Below are 26780 nucleotides of genomic sequence, written 5' to 3'. Positions count from 1 at the left end.
GTTGGGATTTTCGATGGACTCTCTCGTTTATTCAAAAAGATTTCTAATACCTCCAATGCTTGGTCTTGAGGGATTTGAGTGTAAAGTGATACTATGTCCATGCTGACCAGGAGGTCATGGTTCTCTTGAAAGGGTAATTGATCTAATTTTGTTAAGAAGTCCGTAGTGTCTTGGAGGAAAGATTTGGCCGTGAGTGTAAATGGCTTCAGAAAAAAATCTATACATTTCGAGACTGGTTCAAACAAAGAATCACATCCAGAAATTATAGGTCGACCCGGTGGTGCTTTTTCGTTTTTATGTACTTTCGGGAGTACATAAAACAATGGAATGCGTGGATGTTTGTTAAGCAAGTAATTGTATTCGTTTTTGCCAAGGAATCCTTGTTCAAGTCCATTGGTGAGAATTATTCCAAGTTCTTTTTGTAATTCCGAAGTAGGATCCATGTTGATTTTTCGATAGCATTTAGGGTCTGCAAGTTGTCTAGTTGCTTCTGAAATGTACTCATTTGTTCCCCAAATTACGATTGATCCGCCTTTATCGGCTTGTTTGACGATAATACTTTCATTTTGTTTGATAGATTGCAACGCATGTTTTTGTTCCTGAGACAGATTAGGTTTGGTAAATCCATTTCTCTTCTTTTCTTGAGCAGCCAAAGCTGAAAGGATGGTTTTCTCGAAATGAATCACCTCTTTAGGTATTTTATGTGCCGGCGGGCAGAAACTTGATTTTCTCTTAAAACCAGTTGTTTCGAATTGAGGTAATGTTTCTTTATCAGCAAAGAATGTGATCAATCGAATTTTTCGGCAAAACTCGATGAATTCCAATTTTAGCCGAACAAAGTCCGTGAATTTAGATGGTACGAAAGATAGTCCCTTTTCTAGGACACCAATTTCTCATGGGGTGAGGGCTTTTTTTGAAAGATTGTAGATTGAAGATTTCTCATATGATACTAGTTTGTAATTTTGCCTCCTCGTTGACATCTCCCATTGTTGTTGGAATTGTGTTTTGCCGCGGGGCTTTTGCTGGCCTTGTCCTAAAAAAGGTTGTTGTTGTTGATTTTGAATATTGGGTTGGTAGTTCGATTGATATTGTTGTTGATAATTTCTTTGGTATCCGCCTCTTTGATTGTACTGGATACGGGAGGTTCCTTGATCTGAATCGCTCCCTCCTGAAGATGAGGTATCAGAAAAGGTAAGATATTTAGTTCGTGATCGACCTTGGTTGTCTGATAGAAAACGCCTAGCCTCAGGTCTAGTATAGAACTCTTGTTGGAGGTAAGGATAGGCTTTCTCGAAAGTGAAATTCCGCTTATCTCTTTCGAAGTTGCTGTCTTTTTGTTGAACAGTATAGTCCTTAAATTCAAGTATTTCTTTTTCAACTCTTTCCAGTAAGATCTTTGAATCCTGGATCAAGGGGTTTGATTTAATTTCAGCCTCTAGTTTCTCTATTTCTTCTAGTTGGATTTTTGATAGACGTTGAGCTGTTTCTATAGCTAAGACCATAAAGGTCTCGACTACATTTAGTCTCTATATAACTGAAGCCTTTTTTGTAAATACTATCCTCAGTGAATATAACCGGTATATTCTTCACTATCAGTCCAGATGGTATAGTACTTGATCTAAGATGTTGGAGTAAATAGTGGCCATGTAAGTCTGTCCGGATTTGCTTTTTCTTTAAGCGGACTAATTTATCTGATTCGTTATTGATCTGAGCAGAGTTGCTGAGGGTGGCTGAGCCGAACAAGGGAGGGTCGCTCAGGAGTTTTTTAATGTGGTCTTCGCTATATGCAAATGTTTGTTCTTCTGACATTATCTACAGATTAAATTGTGTGATGAAACCACTCTTAATGATCCTTTCACACTATAAGCTCTCATACATCCGTACAATAGACAAAAATTATATAAAGTGCAGTGATAAACAAACAGAAAGAAAATGTATATCAATACAATGCAAGGGTGGATAGTTTCCAAAGCCCACCAAAGGTGGATTCAACTTGATTCGAAACAGAGAATACCTTCAGTGTCTCCAAAAGACCTCGCGAGCCGGCGCCTGCTAAATCAGCCATGTAACAACACGGGTGTGGCGTAAAGCACAGTAAGGCTGCGCCAATTAGATAATGAACAAAACGGGTTGCCAGTACTGTGCAACAATTTTTTTAGGCAATAGATGAATGAGCGAGCAGTTGCTCATTCACAAATGACCACTCTTTCAGTCAAAATTCTAGTAGAAAAATAATTATACTTTTATTTTTATTTTGAAAATTAGAATTATTTTTGAATTTTTAAATTTTCTTATTTTCAACAATAAGCATCAAACATTTTTGAACAATACGGAGGAGTGGAGCATATTCATGGACAGGAAAAGTGGTTGTGGGGGTGGATTACACAAACATTTGACACAATACTAGACAACATAAATGTACACAAGACAATGAGTGAACACAAATCTATCACAAGGGAAATGGTGGTAGTTGGTGGTGTAGTTTTTTTCAAAGAGGTTTGTAAGAACTAAATTGTTAGTTTTCAACAGAAGGTTAAACCCTCGTCCTATTTACAATCACAGGAATAACCTAGTGCATTTAATGAACAAAATATATCGGAGAAATAACAAAGACCATCTAGAGCTTCAATAATTCTTGATTTGCAGTTATTATGCAATGATTGGTCTAAAAACTCAAAGGTGACACCACAGTCAACTAACACCTTGGTCGACGCGTTTCGAATCCTTGTATAATCAAAGGATTCTCTTCAGGACCATACACATTTAATCTGTAAGACATAATGAATAAAAGACAGTCTGTCAGTCATCTCCAAAGGAGGCTCTCAACTTTCATTCGAATCAGCACATATTCTCAGTTAGTTACCTGTCGAAAAATTTATGAGGGCTTGAAGCTGTAATTAACTGCAAAAAATAGCGGGAAATATTTGGTCAGGGAAAAAGTTTGCTACAACCTGCCCGAAATATGTTTGAGAGAGTAGTCTAAAATACTCACTAGCAAGTTGGTTCTGTCATGCCCTATTACGAATTGAAAATCCAAAAGGTCCGGATCCGTGTCCGTCAGATCTTTGAGAAGCCCGTGGTTAAATCTGGGAAAAAGAATATAAGGGAAAATGTTCAAAAAAGAGTGTGGGCTTAATTTGTCGCCAACCACAAGACCGATATTAGACTGAGGAGACCGTTATGTGTGCCAAGTATGGTGCTTATCGGGTGTGGCGTTGGTAAAAAAGACACGGGACCCACTAGACTGCCTGCGTTATCTCCTTAAACCGTTGGGGGTATGCTAATCTTGAAAAAGTCCAGCCAGAGAATGTCAGGGGGCCGATATCTATCTTGTGCAACTATGCTCTCAATGCGCATTACCTGCACACTACCTCGAACTGGTAAATAACTCGTCGGCTACTCATGCGGTAGACGTAAGTTGGAAGTCCTTAAGCCATTAATTTACCTGTGGCTTAGCGTCCGTCTCCTCCAGTCTGAGTCGCATCCAAGTGTGTACGCGATAGAACTGGTTCCGGGTCTTGTCGTCTTAAATGGAAAGCGCTTCCGGGTTTATTTGTGTCAATCACTCTGGATTTGTAGTTCCATTAGTTTTATAGTTTTTGGTGGTCGGCGAGAGTGGAACGAACTTGCGTGAAAAAGGGGATTTAAAGTGTATAATCTAAATTCAAAATCTTAGTTCTAAGGGGCAAAAAGATAATACTAATCACATGCAGTTTTGCTTACTGTCAGATTCCTGTGGCAAATTTGGAAGTATAGAGCATGATAGGAAGTAAAGAGTCCCCTCAAATTTATATTATGCAGTTGAAAAAGGTTTTACAGGTTATAAAGCTTGGACATTTCGTTCAGACCTTGGATAGTGGTGTTAAATTTAAAAATCAGCATTGCTTCTCGTTGTCGCAACCTGGCCTCTACGTCTCCTCCTCTAGGATCATGGTCTATTTTAGATGTTATCGTCCATTTGAAATCTTGTTCTCCATGTGATTGATCGATCCAATGTTGGACCAACAGAGCTGTGAGAACTTTTTTCTTTATTCTGGACTTATGTTGGGACATCCTTTGTCTTACTTCCTGAGTTGTTTTGCCTATGTATAGTTTGTCGCATGAACATAGTATACCATAGACCACATTCCTTGTTTTACAATTGGTGAATTGATCATGCTTCCACGATATCCCTGCATGTTGAAAAAGGTTTCCTTCTATAGTAGAAGAACAACAGAGGCATGTGCCACATTTGCGGTGGCCAGTTATGGGCGGAAAATTTACATAATCACGTAATGTGGGTGCTTTTTGCTTAGGAATGGCTGCTCGAACGATATGGTTCGCTATACTTTTATCTTTTTTATATGCGAAAAGAGGAACATTTGTCAGCTGGTTATCAAGTTCTTTGAGCAGATGCCAGGATTGATGAATCATTTTTAAGAAAATGTTAGATGAAGGACAGTATGTGGAGACACAGACAATGCGTTGTTGTTGACTTTTTTGCTTTTTTACTAGCAGTTCTTCCCGTGGCGTCCACCAGGCTCTTTTGATCGCTTGTTTTAGTTATTTAGCTGGATAGCCGCGAGCTTGGAGTTTCTCTTTGAGGACATTAGCATGGTCCATGAATTCATCCTTAAAGGTACAGTTTCTACGTATGCGTAGAAACTGTCTTACAGGTAGATTTTGTTTTAGACTCCTTGGGTGGCTGCTTGAAAAATCCAGTGCCTGTTACGATCCGTTTACTTTTTATATAAAGTGGTAACCAGTTGTCCGTTGGCACAGTAAACTTCAACGTCCAAAAAGGACATTCTTGTCTCGGAAGTCTGAAGGGTGAATTTAATATCCTCTGTCCTATTGTGGATCCATTCATGGAACTGATTTAATTGTTCCGAGGTGCCAGACCATGTGAAAAAGACATCGTCGATATATCGTACCCATCCACCAACCCATTGGTGGAATGGGTTGTTGTTGTGGATGAATGTATCCTCATATTGACTCATAAAGAGGATCGCCATTTCCGGGGCAAAAGGACAGCCCATGGCGACCCCCTTTATTTGGAAGTAGAAATCGTCTCCAAACTTAAAGTAGTTTTTTGTCAGAGCTAGTTTTGCCAGCTTCAGAATAAATTCTGTTGGGATTTTCGATGGACTCTCTCGTTTATTCAAAAAGATTTCTAATACCTCCAATGCTTGGTCTTGAGGGATTTGAGTGTAAAGTGATACTATGTCCATGCTGACCAGGAGGTCATGGTTCTCTTGAAAGGGTAATTGATCTAATTTTGTTAAGAAGTCCGTAGTGTCTTGGAGGAAAGATTTGACCGTGAGTGTAAATGGCTTCAGAAAAAAATCTATACATTTCGAGACTGGTTCAAACAAAGAATCACATCCAGAAATTATAGGTCGACCCGGTGGTGCTTTTTCGTTTTTATGTACTTTCGGGAGTACATAAAACAATGGAATGCGTGGATGTTTGTTAAGCAAGTAAATGTATTCGTTTTTGCCAAGGAATCCTTGTTCAAGTCCATTGGTGAGAATTTTTCCAAGTTCTTTTTGTAATTCCGAAGTAGGATCCATAGTGATTTTTCGATAGCATTTAGGGTCTGCAAGTTGTCTAGTTGCTTCTGAAATGTACTCATTTGTTCCCCAAATTACGATTGATCCGCCTTTATCGGCTTGTTTGACGATAATACTTTCATTTTGTTTGATAGATTGCAACGCATGTTTTTGTTCCTGAGACAGATTAGGTTTGGTAAATCCATTTCTCTTCTTTTCTTGAGCAGCCAAAGCTGAAAGGATGGTTTTCTCGAAATAAATCACCTCTTTAGGTATTTTATGTGCCGGTGGGCAGAAACTTTATTTTCTCTTAAAACCAGTTGTTTCGAATTGAGGTAATGTTTCTTTATCAGCAAAGAATGTGATCAATCAAATTTTTTGGCAAAACTCGATGAATTCCAATTTTAGCCGAACAAAGTCCGTGAATTTAGATGGTACGAAAGATAGTCCCTTTTCTAGGACACTAATTTCTGCTGGGGTGAGGGCTTTTTTTGAAAGATTGTAGATTGAAGATTTCTCATATGATACTAGTTCTTGTAATTTTGCCTCCTCGTTGACATCTCCCATGGTTGTTGGAATCGTGTTTTGCCGCGGGGCTTTTGCTGGCCTTGTCCTAAAAAAGGTTGTTGTTGTTGATTTTGATTATTGGGTTGGTAGTTCGATTGATATTGTTGTTGATAATTTCTTTGGTATCCTCCTCTTTGATTGTACTGGGGACGGGAGGTTCCTTGATCTGAATCGCTCCCTCCTGAAGATGAGGTATCAGAAAAGGTAAGATATTTAGTTCGTGATCTACCTTGGTTGTCTGATAGAAAACGCCTAGCCTCAGGTCTAGTATAGAACTCTTGTTGGAGGTAAGGATAGGCTTTCTCGAAAGTGAAATTCCGTTTATCTCTTTCGAAGTTGCTGTCTTTTTGTTGAACAGTATAGTCCTTAAATTCAAGTATTTCTTTTTCAACTCTTTCCAGTAAGATCTTTGAATCCTGGATCAAGGGGTTTGATTTAATTTCAGCCTCTAGTTTCTCTATTTCTTCTAGTTGGATTTTTGATAGACGTTGAGCTGTTTCTATAGTTAAGACCATAAGGTCAAAAACTACATTTAGTCTCTATATAACTGAAGCCTTTTTTGTAAATACTATCCTCGGTGAATATAACCGGTATATTCTTCACTATCAGTCCAGATGGTATAGTACCTGACCTAAGATGTTGGAGTAAATAGTGGCCATTTAAGTCTGTCCGGATTTGCTTTTTCTTTAAGCGGACTAATTTATCTGATTTGTTATTGATCTGAGCAGAGTTGCTGAGGGTGGCTGAGCCGAACAAGGGAGGGTCGCTCAGGAGTTTTTTAATGTGGTCTTCGCTATATGCGAACGTTTGTTCTTCTGACATTATCTACAGATTAAATTGTGTGATGAAACCACTCTTAATAATCCTTTCACACTATAAGCTCTCATACAGCCATACAATAGACAAAAATTATATAAAGTACAGTGATAAACAAACAGAAAGAAAACGTATATCAATGCAATGGTGGATAGTTTCCACAGCCCATCAAAGGTGGATTCAACTTGATTCGAAACAGAGAATACCTTCAGTGTCTCCAAAAGACCTCGCGAGCCGGCGCCCGCTAAATCAGCCAAGTAACAACACGGGTCTGGCGTAAAGCACAGTAAGGCTGCGCCAATTAGATAATGAACAAAACGGGTTGCCAGTACTGTGCAACAATTTTTTAAGCAATAGATGAATGAGCGAGCAATTGCTCATTCCCAAAAGACCACTCTTTCAGTCAAAATTGTAGTAGAAAATAATTATACTTTTATTTTTATTTTGAAAATTAGAATTATTTTTGAATTTTTAAATTTTCATTATTTTCAACAATAAGCATCAAACATTTTTGAACAATACGGAGGAGTGGAGCATATGGATGGACAGGAAAAGTGGTTGTGGGAATGGATTACACAAACATTTGACACAGTACTAGACAACATAAATGTACACAAGACAATGAGTGAACACAAATCTATCACAGGGGAAATGGTGGTAGTTGGTGGTGTAGTTTTTTTCAAAGAGGTTTGTAAGAACTAAATTGTTAGTTTTCAACAGAAGGTTAAACCCTCATCCTATTTACAATCACAGGAATAACCTAGTGCATTTAATGATCAAAATACATCGGAGAAATAACAAAGACCATCTAGAGCTTCAATAATTCTTGATTTGCAGTTAATATGCAATGATTGGTCTAAACACTCAAAAGTGACACCACAGTCAACTAACACCTTGGTCGACGCGTTTTGAATCCTTGTATAATCAAAGGATTCTCTTCAGGACCATACACATTTAATCTGTAAGACTCATTCATCTATTGTTAACCAGCTTCTCGGCATACATGGGAGATAGGGGCCCTAGGATTAATATAGGAAAGACCTTTACTATGTGCTCCTCGAACAAGGTAAATATTACCTGTAACATTCATCTAGAAAAATCAAAGATAGGCTTAACTGATACCTTTTCCTATTTAGGGATTGTTTTTAACAAAAGGGGTACCTGGAGATCAGCGATTACGACTAGGAATCTAGCTTTTTCACGGGCTATTGGTGCTTTGAAGCAGTTCGCAAATAAGCTAGTGGACAGGCCAGTACGCATCCTGATTGATATATATAAGGCTAAATGTGTATCGACGGCTGTGTACGGAGCTGGTATATGGGGGGTTGCAGATTGCCACGAAATTCAAACAAAGGAAAATGGTTTTCTCTGCTACCTGCTCGCTGTTCCCCGTTCTACCTCCACTTATGTCTGTCAAGAAGAGTTAGCCTTGCCCTTTATTTCAGATCTAATTAAAATCAGCCCTATGTTGTTGTGGCATAAGATCTGGACTACAGCAGAAACTGCTTTCATTAGGCCGATTATTGCGGATTGTATCAAACTTGAATGCTCCAAAAAGATCCAGTGGCTATTTTATGTCCAGGAATTCTTTAGAAATATAGGGCGCCCTGAATTTTATGATTCTCCTGAGACACTGTCTTCAATCTCCAGAAGGGCATTGAAGGAAGTTTGCCTTGCCCATCTGAAAGATCGACGCTGGTGTCTAGAGGAAAAAAAGGCCTCTGTTATTTATCATCAGTTCTTGTTGCAAAACTCTGGGCTACAGCTTTATTTGTCATTCGATCAGACAAGCTATAGCAGAATGCTTTTAGCCTGCTTGAGAACTGGAAGCTTTTTTAGGATGTTAACTTTTCCTAACCCAAATGATTGGTCGACACAATTAACAACTTGTCCGTGTGATGATTTTCCCACTCAATCAATCATACATTGCATTCTGTTCTGCGATCTTATGAGTGGGGGCAGAAAAGATATCTATTACCTCTTCTTAAATCTTGGAACCTGAGACAATGCAGACCAGCATTATTTAAATTACTCACCTTGTCTGATGAAATGACTATTACCGCTGTTCTAGGTACCTGAAATACGTGATTAGATGCAAATCAACTATGATTTAACTGTAATCCTTATGAGTTTTTATGATTGTTGTTTTACTTTAGCATCCTTTGAGTAAGAGGTGTGCTGTATTCATGAATTATGTATTGTATATAGCTTTTTAAATATCAAAAGTAACTGTTTAACTGGATGTATTTACTCTATCTGCTTTTATGATTTTAATGTAAAATCAAATAAAGCTATCTTTGATTTGATTCGATTTGAGAGGATTTAGGTGACAATCTTGCTGCATACTGAAGGTGGGAAAGGAAAGGGGTTTTTCTAGCACACAATAATATTTAAATGTCCAGTAAGTCAATTGTGCAAATATTTTAAAATACATCAGAATTAGGAAAGCACAAATGAAGCACATTTTTTTATAATTGCTGACAAAAATGTTAATATAATCAAAACAAATCAATACACTAGATGATGCAAGTTCCACACATCATTTGTGAGATGTGTAGTGTTATCAGTAAAACAGAATGTGGAAAAGTAATGTTCATTTTAATTGAAATGTGTTGTCTTTAATGGCAGTGCGTGACCACATTATGCATACTCCACTTTACGCCACGCCACTCTACGACACTCTACTCAATGACACTCCAATCTGCCAAACTCCACTCTATGACACTCCACACAACTCCATTCTATTCCACTCCAGTCAACACCACTCTACCACACTTACATTTACAACGACACAACGTATAAGCAACTGCAATGCAATTTGTAATTAATGTTGCAAGTGCTATAACAACTAATAAGGGCAACCTAAGAACTGGGAAAGGATTTTAAAATCTGAGAATGTTATAATACATTGTACCAGAAATAAGGGAAGGTGAAAATCCCCAAAGAAAAAATAGGGAGGAATTTTCTTCTTTCTTCTTACTTTGAAGAACAGTGTTGCAACAACAGCTGTCACTTTGCTTCCCTGGATGGCAAGGAAGATAGCAGCTAGATCTGGGCCACCTTCTGTCAAACAGTTTCATGAATGCAGATCGACATCTGTTCATTGAAAATATGAAAGTTTTAATGATTCCTTTAAACTTGAGTGATAATAACAGAGTCTATTCACATTGCAGTGTATTTTTCTGTTTATTCTGTCACTATCAATCATTCATTCTTGCTACGCTACACCCTAAAATCAAAATCAAGGCAAATCAAATCAGTGACAGACTGTTGGTGTTCAGGTTCCTATTAGCGCCAGTAGGACTTCAAAAAGTTCTTCTGTACTGACCTTCCCACTACCGACTTTTTGTAACTGCAACAATTGCCAAACCTGTTGTGTCTCTCACCTACATTAATCATGAGTCATGATGGGCATATTTTAGCCTCTAATGTGCAGCCACATGCCAAGTACAGCTGTGTAAAATTTAAATTATGCAGATGACATTTGTGAAATACCCCGATTTTGTGACTAGCAAAATGTCTTGAAATTTCTCATTATGCAATTGTGCATACATTTTGCCTGCAAGAGAATGATTCACAATGGAAACTAATACTTCATTCATCTCTAACCATTGAGAGATGAATGGAAAATGATCAAATCAATCAATAAATATAGGTAGATGTTGTATCAACAGCATCTTGGTTGTTTTGGGTTCAGTAGCTAAAGCCATAAGGTCAATTTCAAAGCCAAGGTGAAAGCGGTATATCCCACTAATATATGAAATGATGTCTTGTATAGATCCTAGTAGTTGATGGAACTATGGCCTGGGGAGACCACTAAGGTCCTCGGGTAGCTTAGGCTACTATTCTTTTCGATACAGAATTCACATAGGTAAGAAATGAAGAGAGATTTCGAACAGGACTGGAAAAACAATGTATGGAGGGACACAAGGTTGGGAGAATGACATCACATTTATTACATCATACACGGAGTATCATTCACTATTTATGAAGTACTAGTCCAGGTGCTCACACAAGAAAGTGAAAATGTGTAAAGTGGCTTAAAATTTTACATCGCATTGACAACACTGTACAAAACTCCAGAGTTAATAAATTGCTTTAAAGGAGTTTCGGTTGTGAGAGTCGATGGCGTTTCGATCTCATTAGTTAGAGACCATCATCAGGACAAAAAAGAGTGAGCTGGTAGGATTTTGCAGCAGGGTGAATTTCTAGTCGAGGAGGTCCAAACAGCTGTAGAGCTGGAGATAAGCTGGGTCAAGGGTCTTCGGGCATAAGGCAGGAAGACGGCCCTTCAGAGCCTCTGGGGGTCAGTTGTAGGGATGGAATAAATCTGATGTAACTTCGGGCTATTCAGCAAGCATTTAGTCCTGCTGGGATCGGACGGCAGGGGTAAATCAGCGGTCCTTCAACTACATATAGAACCCCTGGTCTTACTACTGGAGTACCCATGTTCTCCATTCATATTGTTTAGATCCTAGCAACTAATGACATATCTGTGCAAGTCGCAGCCTGAATAAAGTGATCTACAATATCTAACACAAAGAATCCACAGACAGATATGTAACCAACATTTACACAAGAGCTAATTGGCACCTTTTATCCAAGGCCCACTGAGCACATATACATGATACAAAAATATGTTATCACAACACACTGGGATATTTGTATGCTCTGTTGACTTCCAAACAGTAATAAACGCAATCTGGCACAATGGACTCCTTCTAAAAGTAATGATAAATTTGAAAATTCTTAACAATTAACATAGAGAAGAAACAATTAGGTATCAAAAATCGAACGTGGGTATTTAAATGTAATACAAAGGAATGTACTATCGACAGTATTCTCTGCTAACATTCACAAAAAAGATTTAGCAACATTGAGACGTCATGTAAAGTATTTATGTGCGAAAGAAAGAAGTAAGGAAAGAAGTTCATGTTTTCATTTTAGAGACCATAGGGTCTGTTCACAAGGGTAAATTTACATGTGAGTAGAGCTACATATGTAAATTTACTCTTACACTTTGTTGTAAATTTACATAAAAATCTTCAACACCGTGTAAACATACATGTCTCCACACTCTGAAATAGGGTGGAGCTAAATTTACAAGTGTAAAGTAGTACTAGTGACTTTCACATGTAGAGAGGGGTCCCAGTAAAACAAAGGAAAAATAATTTACAACAAAATAAAGTCAATTATAGAGACAACCAGGTCATTCTGCTGACATTGTTTACTATTTACAATGTAGCTAAGCCACTTATTCAGGCAACTATTGTAGATAAAGCATTTACAATGATACGTACAGTGCCCTGAAAAAAGGGGAAAAGGGAAGTGCGGAGTGAGTGTAGGAAGGGTTAAAGTGACATAAAAACAAAGCCAAAAAGGCTACAATAAATCAAGGATTCTTGTACTGATTTCAATTAACAAAGAAGAAAGTCCAATATTGCTACTACAAAATACCATGCTTCATGAATATAATTAATAGTATAATTGTGGGAATGAAGCTGAGGAACAAGAAAAAAAGTCGACGTTTCGACCCCTAGTATGAAGGCAGGCTGAAATTGATCCCTTGCATTGGGGTCTTAATCAGGACATGGGACAGGGACACAGACCAGGGATGTTTGTTAAACTAGGTGGCAAGGGAACCGGTACTCCCACGAAGCAAGCTAGATAGGGCCAAGGCTAGAGAACCACGCTCAAATATCAGATGCAGCCGAAGATAAATGGCAGAATCCTTCTAGTGGGCTCCACTGTGATTCAGAGCGGATGCATTAGCGTTGTTAACTTGGATGACTATGTAGTTATGAGGAATTCATAGGTTGGTATCAAAAGGGATGTCTATTTGTACAAACCAGCTTATAAAGTAAGACCCGGACAGTGGTCTTCAATTGTTAAATATGGTGACCCGCAGGGCTGGTTAAGGGTCAATCAATCGGTGAAGGGAAAATTCATACGAGGTTGCCGGTTGAACAAGCCAAGCCCGGATAGGGTCTAGTGTTTGGAGATCTCATTTGGCATCTGCTGTAATTGGAATGAATCGCTGCATTTGCCGACCGCTGGAACGGTAGTGCGTGAACCGTCTCAGGATTGCAAACCGGAGTCCCCTTTCCCCTTTTTTCAGGGCACTGTACATATCATTGTAAATGCTTTGTCTACAATAGTTGCCTGAATAGGTGGCTTAGCTACATTGTAAATAATAAACCATGTCAGCAGAATGACCTGGTTGTCTCTTTAATTGACTTTATTTTGTTGTAAATTATTTTTCCTTTGTTTTACTGGGACACTCTCTCTCAGCAATCTACATACCCAGGTCCCAGTGACTTTATTGGGTCAACCCCCCTCTCTGCAACTGACTTTCACATGTAGGCAGAATTGTCTGCCACCTAGAGGAGAGCTCCCTATGGTAAAGTAAAGAAAAAATTTAATAAAGTTATAAAACTTTTACAGTAAATAATACAAATATTTATATTTTCAATATTAATGTAATTGAATTTTATATTATTATTATATTATTATTATATGAAATTTGTAATGCGCTCAGCTTACCCGGGGGCATCCCGGCGCAACAGACCAAAGAAGGAGGAACTCGATAACTCACTACTGTGGAAACAAGTAGGTTTTAAGAAGTTTCCTAAATATTAGGATCTTGTGCTCTGAGCGAATCTTAAGGGGCAGAGAGTTCCACAGAGATGCCACCTGAACCGAGAAACGCCTGCCCCCCGTCCGAGCTCTCCTGACTCTCGCAGATTGCAAAAGATGTTGCTGGTCTGAGCGCAAAAGGCGTGGAGGTTTATAGGGACGGGCCATATTAACAAGGATGGGGGGGCCTTTGCCATGTAAAATTTTATGGGCCGTACACAACGCCTTAAATTTCACCCGCTCCTTAACGGGGAGCCAGTGAAGTGCTTTTAGGGCCGGGGCAGCGGACTGCCTTCTAGGGATCTCCATCAAGACTCTGGCAGCAGCATTTTGCACCTGTTGGAGAGTTTTAAAGGTAGCTTCAGGGGCACCAAGAAACAGGGCATTACCAAAGTCAAGCCTAGAAAGGATTAAACCCCGCATCAAAAGCTTCTTAGCTGGATCCGGAAGCAGTGGGAGTACCTTTCGGGCTGATTTCAGTAGACCGAAGCAAACCCCCGCGGTCTTTCTGGCGTGGGTCCTGAAGGATAGATCTTCCTCCAACCATACTCCCAAGGACTTGATCTCCTTCTTGGGAGATGGAGGGTCGCCAAGAGACCGGGGCCAGCAGCTGGCAATGATGGAGGGACTGGAGTTGCCCAAGAGCATCAACTCAGTTTTTCCTCCATTAAGCTTAAGAGCCGAGTTGGACATCCATTGGTAGACATTAGCCAGGCAGTCATGCAACAAGTTGGGTTGTTCCGCCAGCTGAGTGAGGCCCACCACCAGCTGAGTATCATCAGCATAGCTGATGATCTTCAACCCCGAAGGGGCTACCACTCTTTCAAGTGGAGTCATATATGCATTGAACAAAGTAGGGCTCAACGATGAGCCCTGAGGGACTCCACATTGAAGAGGGAATAGGGAAGACTGCTCTGCCCCTTCCCAGACTTGGTAGAAACGGTTGGAGAGAAAGGATCCCAACCATTTCAGAGCCGTCCCTGAGACACCTACCTCTGACAGGCGTTGGAGGAGCACCTGATGACTCACGGTGTCAAAGGCAGCACTCAAGTCCAGGAGGATCACTGCCACTGATCCTCCGGTGTCAAGAGTGCTCCTTGCTTCCTCCACTACCGCCAGCAGGGCCGTGTCCGTTCCTTGGCCGGGACGGAAACCAGTCTGGGAGTCTCCCAACAGGTGGTTGGACTCAAGATAGTAAGAGAGCTGACGGTTAACCAGCTTCTCGGCGATTTTAGAAAACCCCGGCAGAAGCGAGATAGGCCTGAAGTTGGTCAGATTGGCGGGATCCAAGCCTGGTTTTTTCAGTAAGGCTTTTACTACAGCCCCTTTCCATCTCTGAGGGACTATGCCACGAGAGAGAGAGAGGTTGATAAGGTCAGTGAGCGGAGCTGACAGAGTATTAGCCACAAGTTTAAGATGTTTCATAGGCACTGGATCACTCGGAGATCCACTCTTCATCTCCACCAAGACCTTTGTAACCTCCTCCTCCGAGAAGGGGCCAAAAGAGACAAGTTCGGTCGGGCAGCTTATCGGACCAATAGCCGGCTCAGAGATGTGAGGCATAGCGGGCAGAGAGGATAGGATTGTATCTATTTTAGAATGGAAGAAACTAGCCAGTTCTTCACATTTGTCTTTAGGATTAACGTGTACGACTGGGGGGACCGGGGCTTTCAAGAGTTCTTTAAAAATTTTAAACGATTCTCTAGGAGAGTTACTTGCCCTCTCAATCTTATCACTAAAGAAAATCTTTTTGACATCCTTCAATGCACTTTTGTATTTTCTCATCTCTCTTTTATAATTAGCCCGGCTTTCTTCCGTCTGCTCTCTCCTCCAGGCACGTTCAAGCCTTTTGCAAGAAGTTCTGCAACTCCTAAGTTCCGGAGTATACCAGGGGGCAGAAGCAGTTCTTCTCTCCCTGATAAGCCTCCTTTTTTTAGGAATCAGTAGATCAAGGGAGTTAGTAAGCCAATTAGCCAGGTGTTGATCAGCAATATTGGGGTCATCTACAGGGTCAGGACGAGTTATCGCTAGCTCTTTAACCCAACTGTCAACCGGCAGCTTCGACCAGAGTCGTTCCACAGTGTATTGTCTAGGCACGGGATCTCCCCGGTTCTTCAACAACCAGCTGAAAGGAATAAGATGGTGATCCGTCCAGGGAAGGGCCAGCATCTGGAGGGCTTGCAGGTTTGCAGTATTAGCAAAAACAGCGTCAAGCTGATGACCTCTGTTATGAGTGGCTCCCAAATGAGCGAGGTGAAGATCGAGAGCATCAAATGAGCTCAATAAATCTCTTGCCACCACGTCATTGGGGTCATCAAAGTGAAGATTAAAATCCCCAAGAAGTACAAAGTTGCATGAGGCAGCGGCTAATGGAATAATGGCCTCAATAATAGAGTCCACAAAATTCCCCAGCGCAGCAGGAGGGCGATACAAAAGGAGGCCGGAGATGGAAGCGGAAGAAGATATGCCAAGGGAGAAATGACAGCCTTCAGTGTTGGTAATACCGCAGTCCACAGCTTTGCACACGAAAGTATCTCTATACATGATGGCCACTCCACCCCCTCTCCCATCCGGCCTATCAAGATGGAAAATGAGGTAGCCCGGTGGGAGAGCATTGACAATATCGGGACCTGAACACGCGGTCAACCACGTTTCCGTCAGGAATAACACATCCAGACAGTGGTCCAAAAGGAGGGAGTGTATTTCTATCGCGTGACAAGGCAGTGATCTGCAATTAAGCAGAGCCATAGTGAGTGAGTTTAAAGCCACACAGTTATTAGACACAGGACACCCAATACAGTGTTTAAAGGCAGTACCCTCAACCCAATTGTAATGGCAGCTAGGCAGTTTAGTCGCGCGAAGCGAGAGCAGAGAGTCTCGTGAATACCTGAGGGGGGGGGGCCAGATGTCTAGGTGGAATGAGCAGAGTGGTATGCCCTGAGCCCGTCTGGGCCCGGACGGGCACAGACGGCCTTGACTCTGGCGAAACTCCGGCGGTATTCCGGCATCCCCGCTGCGCGTCTCCGCTGCGCGTGGGCATGGCAGCTTTTAAGCCCTAGTCGCCTCCTAGAGAGAGGACTAGCGCGTGCACCCTCTTCCCCTTCCCCAACCAAAGATGTCCGCCAACAACCAGCAAACAAAGGCGAGGGACCGGCAAAAAGCGGTGATTACACCGATTACAGTGCTCGTAAGAGGATGCAAATACAATGAGGCATGTGCCAGGTGATTTTACAACAGGGTCAACAATTTTAATTAAAAGTAGAAAAAATTACGAAAACGAGTGATTTTAAAAGCTCAGAGAGCAGCTAACAAGTCAGCATGGAGCAAGGAGTGAAAGCGCTGTATGTAATGCGCTGGTGGTCAAGACGATCTGCCTAATTTGTCTGCTTTTAAGCCCTAGTCGCCTCCTAGAGAGTGGACTAGCGCGTGCACCCTCTTCCCCTTCCCCAACCAAAGATGTCCGCCAACAACCAGCAAACAAAGGCGAGGGACCGGCAAAAAGCGGTGATAACACCGATTACAGTGCTCGTAAGAGGATGCAAATACAATGAGGCATGTGCCAGGTGATTTTACAACAGGGTCAACAATTTTAATTAAAAGTAGAAAAAATTACGAAAACGAGTGATTTTAAAAGCTCAGAGAGCAGCTAACAAGTCAGCATGGAGCAAGGAGTGAAAGCGCTGTATGTAATGCGCTGGTGGTCAAGACGATCTGCCTAATTTGTCTGCTTTTAAGCCCTAGTCGCCTCCTAGAGAGAGGACTAGCGCGTGCACCCTCTTCCCCTTCCCCAACCAAAGATGTCCGCCAACAACCAGCAAACAAAGGCGAGGGACCGGCAAAAAGCGGTGATTACACCGATTACAGTGCTCGTAAGAGGATGCAAATACAATGAGGCATGTGCCAGGTGATTTTACAACAGGGTCAACAATTTTAATTAAAAGTAGAAAAAATTACGAAAACGAGTGATTTTAAAAGCTCAGAGAGCAGCTAACAAGTCAGCATGGAGCAAGGAGTGAAAGCGCTGTATGTAATGCGCTGGTTTCCTTTTTAATTGTTAAAAAATAAAATATTGGTTCAGCAGTAGCAACTTAAATATGTAATACATTTTCATATATTTAATAAATTAAAAATACTTTTTCAAATTGTATTTAAAAAAATTTACACTTAAAGTAAAATGGTCATATTTATTATGTATTAAAAATTACAAAACTCTATGAATAGAATTAATGTAAATTAATGTAATTATTTTCTTAAAAATTGAAGTTACGTTCATTTTTTAATATAAACAGGTTATCAAAATGTTTTTTCATAAAATAATATTTATATTCTATTTACATACATTTTTAATAATGCATTAAATGTATATATTTTCATTCAAAGTTTTAATTAATTTATTTATTTTACAATAATTTCATATGTGATTCTATTTGACGTCCCTCACTCCACTATTTTATATATGAGGGTATTGCAGTATCAGTGGTCGGCAGTACTCCGAGTCTAAGATACAGTACTACAGTTTTGGGTCCTTTTTTGGCTGTAGTAATTTTAGAAATGCAGTTTGTGACTAGAATTGGGCTTACATTTTTGTGATGACTGCCCTCTCTAAACCCCTCTATATTCCTCCCCAAACCCCTACTGCCCAGTCCCTAAAACCCTCCAATTTAGTAGTAATTATTCTCCATTTTCCAGCCACTTCCCATGATCACTTCCACATTTACTAATAAGTAGTAAATTGCATGTGTGAGGATCTCCCCATAAAAAGGATAGAAAAAGGGGAGATTTTAACCTGTAGGTCTGTAAATTGCATTTTGTTGTAAGTAGTACTACTGACTGCAGTGCCACTTTACATACTACAAAATCAAATTTGCAAATCAGGCCCTATAAATTCTGATAATTAAAGAGGGTTTGATTATCCCTTGTTAGAAAAAAAGTACGAAATGGTCAGGCTCCAGAACATTGTTTGACTTAAATATTGTGTCCTAATATAGTTTGAATATCAAGGGACTCCAAAAATAACATATACAGGATGCAGGACAAGGGGAAACAAACCAATGCATAAATAGCCCGCCAACTAAACTTGATTTCCAAAAAATGCTAAATGCATAATGCAAAGCAGAACATTGACCAATTTAGTGCAAAACAAAACTAATAAATATCTGCACTTTATAAATACATTTTATTACAAGTTACAACAGGATGTCTTTCTACTTTCTACTTTATATCAATCCTATGAACACAGTTTGCATAGTTCATAGCATGCATAGTAGCAGGAACTCTGTTTTTGAAGGGTTAAGCTTCATGTAGGTGGTGGGAATCCAGGTCTGTATGAGGTGATGCCAGTTTTGAAGCACCTGTTGCCTGGAATATATGAGACTTTTAAAATCTTACTGTGGCATTTGCATTTTAGTCAATTTCTATGCTATTGTCATTGAAATGAGTCCCAAAGCCCTCCATGAAGACACTGTAGATGACTGGAAACAAGATGGAACCCTGGGGACTCTACAGGTGATGGAGATATTCTGGGACCTGAAGGTCCCCATGTGAATGAACTGATGTCAAGTGAATAGGTAGGACGAAAACCAGTGAAGGACGCTGTCAGTGAATTCTATTCATGGCTCAAAGGCGTGGATGAAGTTTAGATGTTTGATAGTGTCAAGGGCAGCTAAGAGGTCCTGCAGTATCTGTGGATATCTGCGGTCAGAATGGCATGAGATATCATTTGTAATGTAGCTGTCTCAATGCTGCAATGTGATCTGAAGCCTGATTGGCAGTCGTGCAGTAGATGGTTTGCATTGATGTGGTCTTGAAATTGTGGGTAAATTACTTTTTTAATGACCTTGCAAATGATGGTAGGTGAGTGAAAGGCAAGTAGTTGGCAAATTCATCAAAGTCTATTGCGGATTTGTTCAGAAGTAGAAGGATTTGACATGTCATGAGAGATCCTGGGAAGATGCTGCACTAAGGGAGGCATTGATAATAGGAAAACTAGAATAAGGATGAGGATAAGAAGGAAAAGAGTAAGACATTATCTTTGTAGGTGGTGCATTTGAGGGTGTTGGGGATATTGATTAGGTCTATGAGGGATAGACTTGAAGGATGACCATTGTAGGATGGATCTTGGAGGTGTTTTAGAGGAAAAGCATTCTTGGTGTTGTTGATGTGCTGTTGAGTCTTCTGCATTTTTTCATTGAAGAAGAGGTTGATGGCATGGCATTTGTCCATGGACGGTAGGATATGAAGGTTAGAAAGGGGATTGATGCAGTGGTTAATTGTCTTGAATTGTCTTCTGCTTCAATTTGCAGCTTGACTAAAGATGTTGAAATAGTAATTGGCTGTGGCTGATTTGAAGAGCTGTCTGCATGTTATGTGTAGGGACGTTAGTAGCATGAAGTTATTGTAGTTTCTGTTTTTTTTCCATTGTCTTTCCTGCCTGCAGATAAGGAGTTTGTCCATCTTTCCCATAGCAGGGTCCTTAAGGATTTGACTTTCACTTGCAAGAAGCACGGGTATTTGCATGATTTTCAAGAAATGTGTTGATGCTATTTAGAAGGGTGTGTGACATCAAACATGAAGGTATCAAGTTAAGAGATGATTTCAAGAGGTTGTTGATGGAAAACTCTTTGAAGGATCTTAAGGTTTGTTCTTCTGTTATAGTTTGACCTTGGTGTGTTGGTTGTACGCTGAGCAGAATGATGCATGTAGCGATGTAGTCATGTCAGCACAGATGGTTGGTGATGTCGAGCTCAAGATGTCAAGTATGTGAACTTTAGAGTGCGTTGATGCTGTTGAAAAGGAGGTGACATGTTGCATTATGCTGAATGTGTTCATGAGGTTGAGGAGGGGGCCTCCTGGTTTCTTTTCATAGTTAAGTTGTCTGGGAGGTCAAATTGACAAGAATGGAGTTGTGGTTTTATCAGATAGATGAGGTCATGATGACGTCCAAGAATTTGCTTATGAAGACTCTCTCCAGGAGGCTTGTAGATGAGGTGGAAGCTAGTGGGCTGAATTGAAGAGAGTGGGAAGTAGAATATGAGGAGAACCATGGAGTTGAAGGTCACCTGCTTGCCTGTGGTTAAGGGCCAGCAGGACTTATCGATGAAAACAAGGCTTACCCCCTTCTTATGAGCATGGTGCACAGGTTTGATGTTGCAGCTTCTGGTAACTAAGATGCCAAGGATGCGGAGGATGAGGGGGTGAACTGTGTTTATCTGATGAAGAGTTTGTCAAGTTTGTATTTGTTATGAGGTCTGTGATATCTTGAGAGTGGATTATTAAAGAATATGTGTTGATGAACATGAATGAATGAGTGTACTTCTAAAGCGCACAGCTACACAAGATTGTCCCAGCGATGAATATGGCATATCAAGTACAGAAGCATTAGTTGCTAAAAAAGAGTGTTTTTAACACTTTCCTAAAAGCAGTCTCATTCGTACTGTTTCTCAATTGAATAGGGAGCTGGTTCCTGATAGAGGCTACCAGAAAGGAAAAGGAAGAGCCCCCTTGCCTCTTTTTTCTTTAAGAGTGGCACAATCAGACGTCTGGCATTCATGAAGCACAGAGATCTATTGGGATAGTATTCTCTGATGCTCAAGATCAGTTATTTAGGACCCGAATCATGCAGAGAGTAATGAGCATTTGTTGAAACTTTGAAGATAAGTCTTTTTTTGACAGGAAGCCATTTCAGTTGCTTGCGAAAAACTGTTGCTAGGACTGTATAGAGAGTTAAAACCAGAGTCAAATCGCTGTATTTTGAACGACTTAGAAGAGATGTGTCAGATAGTTAGGAAGGCCGAAATAGAGTGCATTCGAGTAGTCAAGGTAGGATAAGTTCAGAGCCTGTACTACAAATTTTTGTGCATCCCAAGGAAGAAAGAACAATAATGTTGTAGTGTTCTTAGAATCCAGGGACATGTTTTAACTACTGAGGAGGTATTCCTCTTCATAGTCAGGCTGACCTCAAATAATACCACAAGTTCCTGGCTCCATTCATCGGGGAGCCATTTTGCAGGCCAACAACCTGTCCGCTCAGACAGACAATCAGGGCGAAACAGCAGAATTTGTTTTTGTCAGGAATGCACTGAAGTTTACTGGCACTAAGCCGGCCCATGACTGCTGTTATACAAGCTGTCAAGGCCCTCTTGGGTTCTTGTGGGGTACCTTCGTACGAGAACTGTGTTGTCTGCATATGAAATGATTTTGAAATTAAACAACTCCATCAGGATATATAGGGGTGACATGTACACATTAAAATTAGTTGGACTGAGCGCAGAGCCCTGAGGGATTCCCCACAATGCAGGGCTTTCACTTCTGAGCAGTAAGGTCTCATCCAGGCAGCTTGTTCTCTAGAATCAAGTAAGTAGGAGAGCCAGTAGAGAGCTGAACCCATCAGACCAATTGCAAAGACTCCACAATGAAGTAACATCTTGTGGGAGACAGTATCGAACGCTGCCAAGAGATCCAGTAGAACTAACGCAATGTTGTTAGAAGGCGAAGTGTGCTTTCAGTAGTTTTACAGAGTTTCTGGTAGGGTGTCTATGATATTGAGTCCGTATTTGGTGGGAATGCTGTGTGTGTGTTTGTATGATCTAGGTCTGGAAGTGATTGTGGGGATGGGCTTTGAAGGGTGCAGGGCTAGGCACATGATACCTTGCTGTAGGTGTCTCTCTGTATGTCCGTCCTTCCCTCCCTCCCTCCCTCCCTCCCTCCCTCCATCCGTCTATCTATCTATCTATCTATCTATCTATCTATCTATCTATCTATCTATCTATCTATCCATCCATCCATCCATCCATCCATCCATCCATCCATCCATCCATCCATCCATCCATCCATCCATCCATCCATCCATCCATCCATCCATCCATCCATCCATCCATCCATCCATCCATCCATCCATCCATCCATCCATCCATCCATCCATCCATCCATCCATCCATCCATCCATCCATCCATCCATCCATCCATCCATCCATCCATCCATCCATCCATCTATCTATCCATCTATCTATCTATCTATCTATCTATCTATCTATCTATCTATCTATCTATCTATCTATCTATCTATCTATCTATCTATCCATCCATCCATCCATCCATCTATCTATCTATCTATCTATCTATCTATATATCTATCTATCTATCTATCTATCTATCTATCTATCTGACTGGCTACCTGCCTATATAACCCTCTATGTCTGCCTTTCAAATATCCCCTTTTACCTATCTTTTAAATGCTTCTTAACTATTTTTAATAAAAATTTACAAAAACGTTTTTAATCTGGTCCCTTTCATGGTAAGCTGATAATGTTTTTTCGTCACTTATATATTATTTACTGTTTTGTTTTCAGTTAATCCCCCAGACAAAGGGCTGGCATTGGCGGACATGCCAAAATGTAAAGTAAAAGTATAAACCTTTCACAGTAGAAGAAGTCTCACTGCGCTCTATTGTGAGGCGGCTCCTAGCTTTCACCCAGTTTAAACACTGATATTTTGATCAATGCTTCATATTTCTGATTTGTTATAAGTTTTTTAAATGTTTAAACATCAAGCCAATTTTGTTATTGGAAGTATGTTGCTGGCTTTTGAATTAGTCATGAAGGCGGATCACCAAAATCTGCGATGAAATTCCTAAAAAGAGGATGCTTTCAACCCGTTTTATTTACTACTCTCGTTCCTCAATATTGTTGAAGACCCAGTCCTCATTTGTGTGTCTCACTCCCCTTCAGAATTTTCATTATTTGATAGGTTCAGGGCAGAGGCCCTCACAGATACATCTCTAGCCAGCGATCCCACAGCCTTACCACTTTCTCTTGCAATGTCAATCTTATCCCCATTGACCTTTTTTCATGCTCTTCCGTGCTTAAGTTATCATGCTTTTTCAGTGGATATGATGTTTCTATATTGTACTAATTTGGTGAGGTGCCCAGGGCCACTGCCCTCCAAACTCATCTATCCCTGGCCATATGATTCAGATGGTTTTCTATTGCCTATACAGTCTAAAGTTCCAATTGTGCCTTCCATATGCAGCTCTATTTGGTTTTTTTGAGAAACCCCATGGTAGCCAGGAAAATAGATATGTAATGTGCTTCCTTGTTCTTAGTGGACAAATGATAAATTAGACATGGTCATAAATGACCCAGCGCATGTGGACTTGTGGCTTGTTCAATCCCACATCAAAATGATTCCCCCAGCATCTGAGATAGGTGCTTTTCAAACAGTTCTTTCACCATCATCCTAAATGGATTTTGTTAACATGCTACAGGGTTCCTTTAATTGGCAAATTCTTTTCTCAATAATCAGCTTTTGATCACTGCCTCAAATAGGTTTACCGTTGTCCTCCAAGCAAAAGGGCTTCCCCTCTGAGTATTATTTTTTTATTGAAAGCTGCAGTTCTGTGATTTCCGCTTCTGCAGGCCTCTCCAGCTTCCAGACACATTCAAAGTTGCTTGTGCTGAGGCTGCCTGTTCACCTACAAGCTGATTAAGCAAGGTTGGTTGACTTTAAGATATTTACTTGCGAATTTGGGCAGAGACAGAGCAAGCAAGGGACACCAATGTCCACTCCAAGTACTGTGTGAACTACATATCCTAATACTGTTCCTTCAAGTCTCCATTATCTCCAACCACTGATGTACACTCCCTGTCCCATTCAGAATGCTCTCGAGATGACCCTGGATACTACAGTTTCATCCTTAAGGACCTGGGCCATTAACCGCGGTTTCACTCAGGGTTCATCTCAACTAAGACAATGTTCCATATATTTTTTCAATATTACTGAAGGGGAATTTCAATTAATCAACAAATGTAACTTCAATTAGAAGCTAATCAAATGTTTCAGTAGGATCGACCCTTGTTTTGATTAAATAGCTTTTCTCGCTAAAGCTACCCTGCTGATATTCATTTGCTGTTTTACATTCTGTGAATCAGACTCATGTGAGTATGAGGGTGTTTTACATTTATTTTAAACATGATATACATTTACACAAAGGGGCACACGGTGTCTTAATAGTGGAAAGGGAGGAGTTGGTCCGGTGTGAGCAAGACTTGGAAGGAATAGGAGAGTAATGCAGACAAACCATGGGTGTAAGAGTCAATTTCATTTGGAGCATGACTGAAGCACAGAGACTGGAACCTCCTCATAAGTCATTATTGTATTCCGAGAAGGGTGTCTCCTCAAAGTCATAATGATGTTCGCAGTAGATTAGAAAACCACCTATGGGTCTCAGAATGGAGGTGGGTCATAACTGGAAGTATCGAACAAAGATAAGGAACTTACGTTCTTTCTTGAAGATAGTGTTAGTTCTAAGAGCTGGTGAGATAGAATTTGAGATCTTAGGTGCACTGTCTGAGAAGACTTGATTCGATAATAAGATAGACTACTTTTGAGAGTTTGGGATCCACCTGAAATCATTAGTTTGGGGCCTTGGTAGTTTTGTGCTCTGTGTAGAGCCTTTTGGTTAAATCATGATAGCTTCAATTGACTTCTGGATTCAATCGGGAGTCAATTAGGTGTTATCGGTATAGGTGATCTGTGATCAAGTTAACTGCAGCCTGATACTAGGCTGGCTGCTTAGTTAAGGGCTTCTCTCAGAGGTGGTAGGAGTATTTTCAGAATGCCAATAAAAATCCATTACTGTAACCATGTGTTTTGAGGACTAGGGGTTGCACTCTATGTTGTGTTGAAGGTTCCTATCGATAAAAAGGGTTTGAATGATTAAATGATGCACACTCCATGCTAGGACATTGATACATGTTTGTAGGCTTAAATTCATATCCAGAGTGTATACCAGGGATTTTGCTGTCTGAAAAATAGTTAGCCTATAGTTGAATATTTTTTGGATGCGGCCAACCTTGATTGTATAAGAAGGATACCATGACGAGGTGAGATCAGAAGGATTTTTGTGGGTTCAGTATAATCTGATATTGGGTCATCCATGATGTAACTCTTTCATCATTCTTCCCAGTACAGCTCTATTGTAGTCAGGCCTTGTTTCCTTATTCAGTTCAATTGGGTCGGCTCACCTTCAAATCTTTCCATTCCATCCATATGTGCTCTTCAATCTCCAAATGTGAGAAACAGACAGTCACCTCTAATGTAGAGAGTAACATACACCCATACTGTTTTCTCCAGCATCCTCTCTGTTCTATTATTTGGAAGAACTTAATATTTAAGTGCTCCCAGTTCATCCTTTGAGACTTGATCTTACAGTATCCCAGCATTCAAACTCCAGTATGATCTTCTCTGTCTGAGGAACAAAAAAAGATAAGAAATAATATTCATAAGCAAAAAAATTGTTCGCACTAGAAAGTGTGTAACACCAAGGAAAGGAAATCGAAAATAGTATAAACTCTAAGCACATTCCCATTTGTAAAATATTATCTGCACTTTGTGTTATAAATATTACATGACAACAATTACAGTCTTTACCTATGGACAATGTCTTCTTCATAGGACCCCAGATCCTGTCTCCTCCGTATGATATCTGGAACATCACAGGGCAAGATGTTATATTCGGCTGCGAGGTCTTCGCCTACCCGATGGCGTCCATTGAATGGAAGAAGGACGGCACCGAGATGATGCTGCCTGGAGATGACCCTCACATATCCGTCCAGGTACGCATGCGCACACCCATCATACGGTATCACCATCAGAAGTAAACAATGGCTAGAGAGCACACATGAGAGATCTTATGAGGACCGAAAAAGATATCTTATAAAAGAAAACCAAGGACCTAACCTGTGCAGTCTGAAGGAGAAGAAGAGGCAAAGATGGAATAGAGAAATGTGTATAATTTAGGGGTAAATATGGTAGAAGAGTGAAGCCTATTCACAATGAAAAATTAGCCAAGAAAAATAATCAATTGCAATCTGCGGTGGTTCCTTCTTTAGGGCGCAGGGTTGTCGCCCCGATATTTTTGACCCAATGGCCCTAAATTAATTTAAGTGCACATGTGACTGCAAAATAAATTATCCCTCAGCAGTCAGCTCTTAGCCGCGGGCCAGTTTCTTAATCTTTTCCAGTCTCGGTGCCTGGGGCAGGCCAGGGGTGGGGCTTCAGAATATGATTGACAGGACAGCAGCAGAGCACAACCAATAAACAAGGAAGTGTGCGTGTTGGGTTAAACAGGTGCCTTTCCGTGGTCAACCCGACATCCGCACTCTCCATTACTCACACCTACATAGTTAGTGGAGTCCGGGCATCAAATCTACAGTCTTCTGGTCTCCAAAGACG

General features: G+C 40.5%; 1 protein-coding gene across 1 annotated transcript in view; it reads left to right on the top strand.

Annotated features, from left to right (window-relative positions):
* The window catches only part of KAZALD1 (Kazal type serine peptidase inhibitor domain 1), a 166994-nt gene that overhangs the window by 102488 nt on the left and 37726 nt on the right, over positions 1-26780 (top strand). The window contains exon 3 of the mRNA XM_086922672.1: positions 26001-26161. Within this exon, the coding sequence (XP_086778798.1) occupies positions 26001-26161 (161 nt within the window). The remainder of the gene's footprint in view (positions 1-26000; positions 26162-26780) is intronic.

This window comes from Lissotriton vulgaris, chromosome 5 (assembly GCF_964263255.1).
Source record: "Lissotriton vulgaris chromosome 5, aLisVul1.2, whole genome shotgun sequence".
NCBI classification, from domain to species: Eukaryota; Metazoa; Chordata; class Amphibia; order Caudata; family Salamandridae; genus Lissotriton; species Lissotriton vulgaris.
The sequence above is the reverse complement of the archived record's forward strand: the minus strand, read 5'-3'. Positions and strand labels throughout refer to the sequence as shown.